Raw genomic sequence first — 10,000 nt, 5'->3', positions numbered from 1 at the left:
ATCGAACTAGAAACCCGGTCTACCTCCTGCGCTACTGCCATGATACCGTTTTTCTGAGAGTGGACGGAGGCCCGTTGTGTCTGCCCGTCACCTTTCCCTTGATAAGTCACATTTTGAACTTCCATTTTCGAGATTACCTTTTCGTTTTTAGTTTGAAAAGAAAGTAAAGATGGTTCACTGCGATGTCGCGTATCTCGTTTGAAACAGAACACCGTAGTTCAATAGGCATAATTTCACCAAGTCTACCGGATCGACGAATCCCGCTCGGTATTTAAATGAGTGTACACAAACAAAAACAAACAAGTCTCACGGTCGGTACCCGAAGATAACGATATACGGGAATCACACACAAATGAACACGGCACCATGACATCTCTAGCATAACGACAATCAAACTTTGCCATGCCCCCGAGGGTTGACTTCTGGAGATGAAGCAGAATGGGAGATGCAACGGTTGAGAATTCACATTTCACGTTAATTAGATGGGGAAGCTGATTGGCTGGCACAGGGTTCCGTGGCGTAGCCGGCAGCGGTTGGTAACCCTGGGAGCAAATAGGAACTCCTTGAAGATTCAGGCAGTTCTTTATTCAAACACCTGTGTGATTTAAAAAAAAAGCAACGGTGGTTTGATTTCTTTTTACACGGAAATGAGCGACCAAATAATGATCGAGACGCAGGGGGATCGGAGCGAGAGAGAGAGAGAGAGAGAGAGAGAGAGAGAGAGAGGGAGAGGGAGAGAGAGAGAGAGAGAGAGAGAGAGATGAGAGACAGAGAGAGAGAGAGAGAGAGAGAGAGATGAGAGACAGAGAGAGACAAGCGATAGCGAGCAAATGGCAAAGCGTGAAATGAAAACAACAACAACTCCGAATCCGTTAGCATTCCCCGGTGTTTCTGCAACAAAACTTGTTGACAGTACTTATCTAAATCAAATCTGCATCGCATCTTATTCTTGTTTTTTTGTATTATCTTTATTATCTTTTGTATTATCTATTTCCAAAATTCATTCCAGGGGATCGAACAAGCGTGGCGTCGATTTGAGCGTTGTCGTTGTTCCCCTACCATCACTTTGCACACTTTGTTGTTTCTTTTTCTCTGCGAAGATCAAGAGAGTTAGCGACGAGTTGAGGAGGGAAACACGGTCTTACTGGAAACAAGGGAGTGGAGGGAGGTAGAGGGGGGGAGGAGGGGGGAGGAGATATGCTTCTCGTGTAACAGTATTACACATAAATACATTTTAATGAGGCGGGGAATTTGCATTTTACTCCTTTTATCGCCGCCTTACCGAAATAGTCTTCTTCTGTCGGTCGGTGCGTGTTTCTACACGGCATCGAGGGAGGCTGAGGCAGGTGTTGCTGCCGTTTTGTGTCGAGTTTAGTTATTCTTTTTGCCTACTTTTACTGTAAGTTCGTGTTCTTAGTCTGCCTCAAGGAATTAAAACGTAGTGTACGTAACCCTAACCCTATTTTTCGCAATAGCTGAATGGAAGCTAAAGAGGTGTGTGTCGGTGTATATTTACAACCCTCGCTGCCTGCCAGTTAACAGCCAGTCCTTTATGAGGGAATGGTAATGCTCACGTGCCCGGCTTCGCTGGAGTAATCAGTGCTTTGAGTTCATAATAGGATTGCAACGGCAACCTGCCTTCAAAGACGCGGGTGGCTAATGTAGTCATTAATACTGAATGTCTTCCCAGAACCATAGATCACTGGGATTTTGTCTTTCTTTCTTTCGTTGAAAGCCACAATGTCTTAATCGCAATGATGTTCCTTGTTTAGTTGAAGGGGTGGCAAAAGGCCAAATTTAAGGATTTCAGGATGTTTCAGTGCCTATTTTGGCACTGAAACATATTTTCCTATATATTTTCCCAAACCCATATTCAAAACCTAGGAGAATATCTATTGGATATTTTTGGATAATAAAATATATTTTTGTATTTGTGTGTATTTGTTTGTTTCCACAGACAATTTCAAAAATGTTGTGGCTTTGCTTTAATCGGCGGCATTCAGTGACGATGGCGTACGCTCTCTGTAATGATGATAACTGTTTCCCTTAGAAATCATTAAAATCCTCACAGATTGTTATAATACAAGGAAGAGAAGGAAGAGCAATTGAGGAGAGCGGATAACAGGAATCCCATTTCAACCCTGAAGTCGTCTCCCTACCATAAACGGCTCATTCTCCCACGTTTCTGATTGACTAACATTTCCCCATCCCTCAAGAAATGCATGGGCCTGTATTTAAATGTAAATATATTCAAAAATATCAGAGAGTCATTGTGGGGAAAAAGTGTCGTGTTTAGCATAAATATGACCATAATAATAATAATATAGAATTTATCTCTGTCCTCACATGTGAATTTGCATTGTAGCGCCTTTATTACTATGCTGTCTAGAATGCTGCTAGTATATCACCCAAACTCCCCAATTATGGTTGTTATTATTAAAAAGTATACAATCCTGTCCTTGCTTCAAACATCACTCCCCCCTCCCCTCCTTCCTTCCTTTCTCGCTCCATCTTTTTTTCTTCTTTCTTATTTTGAAAAACATCTTTCCCTTCCCCTCTGCGGCTCGTGCCAGTTATAACGACACGCGTGTCTGCCGTGGTTTACACACACCGCACACGCAGAGCACTCTGCACAACTCAAACAGCCATTTTGCCCGCTGTCTTCTTCACTAGACACGAGATTTAAGGTGCCTGCTAAATGACTCAACGCTTTTATTTTGACGTGCGACTGTGAAAGCACTGCAGCGGTGCAGTGATAACGACAGAGCCGCTCCGTAACGGAGGCTGTAGCAGAGAGGGGGGGCTGGAGGTCACCTGACTGACGTAGATGGCCATGTCCTCCTCGTCGTCCGTCCGGTAGCACAGCGTCAGGCCCAGTTTCTCCAGGCTGTTCTGCCTGCACAGCTCCACCTCCTAGACACACACACACACGCACACACGCACGCACGCACACACACACACACACACACACACACACACACACACACACACACACACAAATAGGAATTATCGTTTAGGTTTTGCATCATATAATCAATATGCTACGATTATTATTTTTAATACAGAATGTTTATGGAACCTTGCTTTACCAATTCATTCGTTTTAGTTACTCCTACTCCTTACTGTTGGATTGTTATTTTCCGCAGAAACCATCTGGGTTCAATGAAAGCTCTTGTGCAGCTTCAGGAAGAGTTAAGTCATCTTAATTCACACTCACAGAGTACAAACACATGCTAAAGTAGGATTTCAGTGTCGTGAGAGAATTCCAACTCATGAGAAATGAAAGGGCTTCTTCATAAGGAAACTCATGAATCATTTGCATTTCAGCAGCTAATTCTATTTTCTTTGGTTTCTCTTGTTTTTCTTAATATAGCCAGTATTTCAGTATGTCAGTATTTCCATGAACGTAATAAATACCAACACACTCACTCACTGAGTCTTCATCTGCTCTCTCTCTCTCTCTCTCTCTCTCTCTCTCTCTCTGGCACACACACACACACACACACATCCATGTGTTCTACATCAGTAAAAATTAAAAGGAAAAAACAAGCAAAACTAACATCCGTAATATCAAACTGCACCCGGTGGGTGAGCCCCCGCTGAGCAGGCCTTTGATGGCCCCCGCCGTGGCATTTGCCACACTGGGACCGCCCCCCCCCCTCCCCGCCCCCCCAAATCTGTTTAAATTCACTGTGACACGCTCTGTGACGCCCGTTTGATCTCCGCTGTGTTTAAAGGTAATAACGTAAAGATAACACTGGGGGTAATCATTTTATTACCCCCCGCCCCCCCCCCTCCCCCCTTCTCCCTCCCTCCCTCCCTCCATGCTGGTGAAATTCATTTCCCTGGGAAGTTGGCGAACAGGGGGTGGATGGTGGGTTGTGGGTGGTGGATGGTGGATGGTGGGTGGTGGATGGTGGGTGGTGGGTGGGGGGTGGGGGGTGGGGATGGAGGTTCTGGTGAAATTCATTTTCTCCTGTAAAAGAAAGTGACAAGACAAGGGCAAGATTGACAGCTGGAAGTAATTATGTCAATGGCATTCAGCCCCCTACGGTATTGAAGCATAACGCTGGTGTTTCCCAGTGGGGTTGACTGCAACGCCATCGCGCTAGTCCTGGGCTAGCATGCATCTGAACGAGTACAGTTTGCCAGCAAACAATTCCTAGCAGTTTAAAGCTTTGCTTGCACTGATTCCCGTGCTGCACATTGGGACGCTTTCCCCGCCTGCTACAGTTTGCTAGAATGCGCTACGGTGCACGGGGCGGGTTGCGAGCATGCGGTACCGTATATAACAGCCCAATATAGTGCGACGGTACACTCTTTGAAGCTCCTTGGCCAATTCTGTCGAGCAGTCTCGCTAGCGATACCAGTGTCTACACAAGAGTAAAACAGAGATGAGCGCAAGTCATGTTACAAAACATGAACTCTAACTGAACATGTGGGCAATTTGTGTCAATCCAGGAGAAGCCTGCCAGTTTTTTCATAAATATCTCCGGGAACTGCAGTGACAGGAGTACTTGTGGGGTTCGTCTGAAGCAAACAGCTAGTTATATTTCAGCGAGACGCTCTCTGATGTATCACAGCATGAGTTCCACCTGTATCTGTGCACCTACGTCTCACTGCAGTCAGGATAAGGGTCAGTTGGTGTGTGTTGTGTGGTGTTGACCTTATGCTGGCATTAGTGTCAGTATTTCAGCAAGTAAACACGCACGCACGCACAGACAAACACACACACACGCACACTCTGACATGCACACATACACACACACACACACACACACACACACACACACACACATATTCCCCCCAAACATACACACAGAGACACACACACACACACACACACACATGCATACACACAAATACAAACACACACCATACCAGATCAGCCTCTGCGAAAGACCACAGCTGGCGGGGAGGAGACACTAATGGCCCAGAATGCAGTTCACTGAACCAGGAAGTGCCTTATTAAACTGGCCGACTGACAGCGAACCATGTCAGAGTCATCAGAAGCACCTGGACTCATCTGAGGCCAGGTACTGTCTGACATGGGCCAGTGCCCTCTCTGAAGTTATGGCTGTTGCACTTCCAACACACACATACACACACACACACACACACACACACACACACAGACACACACACACACACACAAAGATACACTCTCTCCCACACACACACACACACACATGCACGCACACATAAACACACACACACACACATACACACACACAAAGACACACACAAACATGCACACACAAAAGCATGCACACTCGCACAAACTGCACATGCATTCAACCACAGAATATAGCTCATGAGTCTTTCATTGGTGTATATCAGTATTATCGCAATTTCCTGGCCCTTATTCACGGGTTTTGAGAAGAAGAAAAAGATAGATCAAAGAAATGTTTTTGTGTTATTGTGCACTCATAAAACACACGTCAACACATATAATGATATAAACGCTATAAAATAACCATAACGGTGGGGGTTGCAGCGAGATTGGATGTGCTGAGCGCAAAATACTAGATAATTTATATATTAAAGTTTTAGTCACCACTTTGATAGATTATTCAACCAATTCAGCTGGTGGGGTGGTGTGTGCGTGTGTGTGTGTATGTGTCTGTTCATGTGTGTGTGTGTGTGTGTGTGTGTGTGTGTGTGTGTGTGAATGCATGTGTGTTTGTGTGTGTGTGTGTGTGTATGGGGTGATGGGGGAGAGGCAGGGTAAAATAATAGTCCTCAATAATCCATTTATCTCGTGCCTAATAGGAAAGAGCTGCAGGATGCAGTGGGCTCATTTCCTTTTGGACTGAAGTGGGCCAAGGCAATATTTCACGGACACACCGCTTGTCAATAAAGAGACTCGCAAGGCTTTGTCACCGTCGACATTCACAGGGTTTCTTAATATTATATTGAGGTCGCTCTTTTTTTATCTTACCTATTCAGGCCAAGCCAGGCAATAACTGATCGTTTATACTCATATTTATATATATATATATATATATGTGTGCGTAGGTGAGTAGAGTAAGAGACAGTTATGCTAAAGTGTGTATTGTTTGTACAGTAGAGTAAGAGACAGTTATGCTAAAGTGTGTTTGCATTTCGAACAGCATTCATCTATGAAAAACACAACCAATACCACATTCTGCACATCCAGCGCAAAAGAATACACCAAGCGATTCATGCTGATTCTGATATTCCCCTCCAGCACTTTATTGCTGATCACATTTGAATGTGTGCTTGTGTATGTTTCAAGCTGAAAAACAACCTAAAAATGTATTATTTGAAATCAACATTACAGCAATATATGGGATCATGGGATATTGGGCAATATCCCATGATTGAGATCTCAAACTCGGGATATTGTTTTTGCACATGACGGTCATCTTGTCACGCTAATAAAAACAAATATACCGCTAATAAAATAAAATAAATCCTGTCAAAAAGTGTTATCTTGTTTATTTTCTGTGTTCAAGTGTAGTATATACTAAAACAATTATTCACCTCAGGCTCTGCGAATAGTGGGGAATAGCCTATTCCCCACTATTCACTTCGCCTTGGGCGTATAATTGTTAAATAACGACAGCATCGCTGAATAAACCTCCTCTCAAACTAAACTACACCACTACAATTAAACAAACTCTTTGTGTTCTGAGCTCATAGTTGTTGCTTACCAATATGGTTGATTAGTTCAGAATTAATAAATAAACTTTAAACTAGTTTACTAAAGTAGCCGTTTTAGAATACAAATTTATTGTAGTAAACGACAAGGTTAACTTCCCTGAAGCTCAGTAGAAATGGTTCTTACAATATTGTGTTACAAAAGAACGGCCTTCCTCCATTGAGGGCCTCGGCCATGCAGGCCAAAAAAAAAAACATTCTGTTCCCTAGTGTAGAACGTGCCGAAGCCAAGCTTCTTCATTTCATTACACTACGCTCGTTCTCTCCTTGGAACATCTGCCCTGACCTCCAGATGTTCTCGACCAGAGAGCTCTCTGTCCCTCTTCCACAATGTTTCAGTTTTTCTTATATTCATCACTTCCTAAAGCATATAAGAGTGTATGTTGTACGTCCTGGCACTTAAAAATAGTATGAAGTACGAAGTATTGTGTAGCATCTTATCCTAGCTATCTTTGTGATACACAGGGAATGGGTTAACCGAGCAATTGTAAATGCTTGGCACTTCTATGAATAATTTCACTGTACCAACAGCGATATATGCTATGTGTTTCTCTTTCTTCTGACGAATGTACTAATGTAAGTCGCCTTGGGTGAAAGCATCTGCTAAATGCCCTAAAAGTGAAACGTAAGGCTTGCTACGCCTCAGGTTATCCTGTACCATGTCAAAGCATAGGCACCTGCACACCCCGAGGTGAGAGAACGCTGATGTCAGTTTTGACAGAAACCTGGTTACCTCGTACTCGTACTCCTCGGACCGCTCCACCTCGCCCGCCGCGTTGGACAGGTACTCCGGACACTCGTAGTACTCATGCTCCATCGTGTGGATGGAATGACAGCTGGAAGGAGAAGAGAGGGAGAGAGAGAGAGAGAGAGAGAGAGAGAGAGAGAGAGAGAGAGAGAGAGAGAGAGGGGGAGAGCAGAGAGAGATGGTCAGGCCTGGCTGCTGGTGTGAGTTTGGGGCGGCCGTTAAGTTAATTGGCTCACACCTGTTTGCTGGTGGCTGCTCAGCCATTTAAACGGAGTGAGCGAGAGACTCGTTCTCTCTCTCTCTCCCTGCCGCACGTTCGCACTCGCACCCTCTCTCTTTCACACTCTCTCGCCCTCTCTCTCCCTCTATCGCTCTCGCTCTCCCAATAAGAAGCTGAGCAATTAATAGACCCGCTTAATAGGCTAACAGAGGCATCATCTTAGCCCCCAGCACTTATTATGGGGCTACTACTTTTATGTGCCAGGGCAAGGGCAGCCGACTAAATCAGTGAAGGGTCTGCCGCCTGTGCCCTGGTACATGAAGAAGAAGAAGCACAACAACGCTCATAATGAGTGTTATGAGCGACACCTTAGTTCGTCCTGTGATGATACCGCTCTGGGCCTATTTGAGGCTACGATGGTGGTCAGGTTGCCATTGTTACGGTTTAGATTTTTTTGAGACGTCCAGCCAAACGACCTTCCATTCAACCGTTTGCGCCACACAACCACTGATGTTACAGACTCCCACACGTCTCGTGCTGCTACTCGTAGTTTTTTTTCGTTTCATGTGTGGTGTCCCCTCGTTCTGTCCACACTTTGAGCTGGATTGTGACGGTGGGTGTAGCTCTAGCTATAATATTTTTGCAATTAAAAAGGCCAGAGTGACACTAAAAGTATATTTTCTTATTTTGATTTTATATCTATTACTATTACTGATATTGTATCAAATTTCGCCCTTTCCAAACGCAGTGAATATCCTTCTTGGAAAGACAAGTAGTGTTCCAAAACGTCATCTCATCTCACACCTTTTCAAGGGGAGAAATCTCACTTGGGAAAGTGGAAAATCTGCTGCTCTGAAACACAGGCGGGCAGCACCAAAGTGAGCAGCTGCCTTTCTGTCTGTGTGTCAAAAGAGCATCAAGCAGTGTCTCTCCAGCCAACATCATCTCTGTTTCCCTATCTGCATAGCAGCGCCACGGCACCGCCTCCGCAGCAACAGTGACTAGAGGGACCGGGCAGGTTTGTAACAGTAGGGGATGAATTGATTTGATTTCCCCCCCTGTATAGAAACAGCCCTTTAAATAGCACGAGAATAGTATAGTTGTGCCAGACTGCATATTCTATTAGCCCACTGGTCTTTAATCGCCCAGAGAAGATTCCCATTAAAGAGAATAGAGGTAGCAATTATTGCACGCAGGTCTGCCTCATGTAATGGCTACTGAGGGACGTAACAGCCATGTTGTGAGGTAGGGGGTGAGGAGGGGGGTTACAAGCGTTTAGTGACAAGACAAGGAACAATGGAGGAGCCCCTAGGAGTTGTTAAAATAGGATTAATTTCATGAGAGAATATCGCGCAATTTATCAATGCTCACAGGCCGATCGTTTTCCCAATTCTCCAACGAAATCAAATCACCTAAGGTGTTTTCCTTTCTGGTGGAAACAACTCAACTCTAATGAAACAATGATTGTGCAATGTGCTGTAGGATGTACGGGTAATAATAATAACATCATTATAATGGGACTGAAATATTTAATCCCAGTAAAGGCTTGTGGGAGTGTGTGTGGTGGAGTGGAACGATGTCCACGCTAGACCCCACCTAGGTGGCTGCCACGGCCCACCTGTGTGACGTTGGCCGGGCTCCTCCACACAAAGGAAGCAGGGTGGTGGTGTTAGAAACACGGTTTATCGTAGAAGTAGATAATGATAAATGGCCTGGTACTCCATGTTGTCATGCAGGAGATCTCTCTCCTGAGTATGTGTCTGTGTGTGTGTGTCTGTGTGTGTGTGTGTGTGTGTGTGTGTGTGTCAGCCCCAGAGTCCAATCAATTCGTCTCGGCCAGGTGAGGCTGCTTCAACCAGCCATCATCCACACACACACACACACACACACACACACACACACACACACACACACACACACACACACACACACACACACACACACACACACACACTCCAACAATGGTTCAAAACCCAGCCAGACCGGTGTGGACCCCCAGCAGAATGTGTTACCCCAACCCCAGTGGAACCATGAAGTACCCAATGGTCCAAAGCTGGTTTGTACCAGAACAGAACCAGATCGCACCAACCTGTCCGTACCGAACCCAGCAACCCCACCACAGTCCAGGTGTTACCCCAGCGGAACCACTGAGTACCAGCTGGTCCCAGCTGGTTCTCACACCAGAACGGAACCAGATGGGACCAGAACCCGCCCTGAAGCGTTCCTCGTACCGACCTGTCGGAGAGCAGGAAGGGGCAGACGTCGGGCACCGGCGGGGTGGTGGCGCGTAGCTTGGCCAGCGCCATGATGTGCTCGAAGGTGATGTCTGTCTGCGTGCACACGTCCAC

At 45.4% G+C, this 10,000-nt stretch overlaps 1 protein-coding gene across 1 annotated transcript in view; it reads right to left on the bottom strand.

Moving 5' to 3' along the window:
• The window catches only part of pdzrn4 (PDZ domain containing ring finger 4), a gene marked incomplete at its 3' end in the record, with an annotated part of 14,979 nt that extends 7,463 nt beyond the window's left edge, over positions 1–7,516 (bottom strand). The window contains exons 1-2 of the mRNA XM_084483277.1: positions 7,418–7,516; positions 2,815–2,913 (exon numbers count right to left, since the gene is read on the bottom strand). Of these exons, the coding sequence (XP_084339403.1) occupies positions 2,815–2,913; positions 7,418–7,501 (183 nt within the window). The 5' untranslated portion in view covers positions 7,502–7,516. The remainder of the gene's footprint in view (positions 1–2,814; positions 2,914–7,417) is intronic.
• Positions 7,517–10,000: the final 2,484 nt, after the last annotated feature.

This window comes from Micromesistius poutassou (assembly GCF_964030765.1).
Source record: "Micromesistius poutassou genome assembly, chromosome: 18".
NCBI classification, from domain to species: domain Eukaryota; kingdom Metazoa; phylum Chordata; class Actinopteri; order Gadiformes; family Gadidae; genus Micromesistius; species Micromesistius poutassou.
This window is presented reverse-complemented; position numbering and strand designations above follow the sequence as displayed.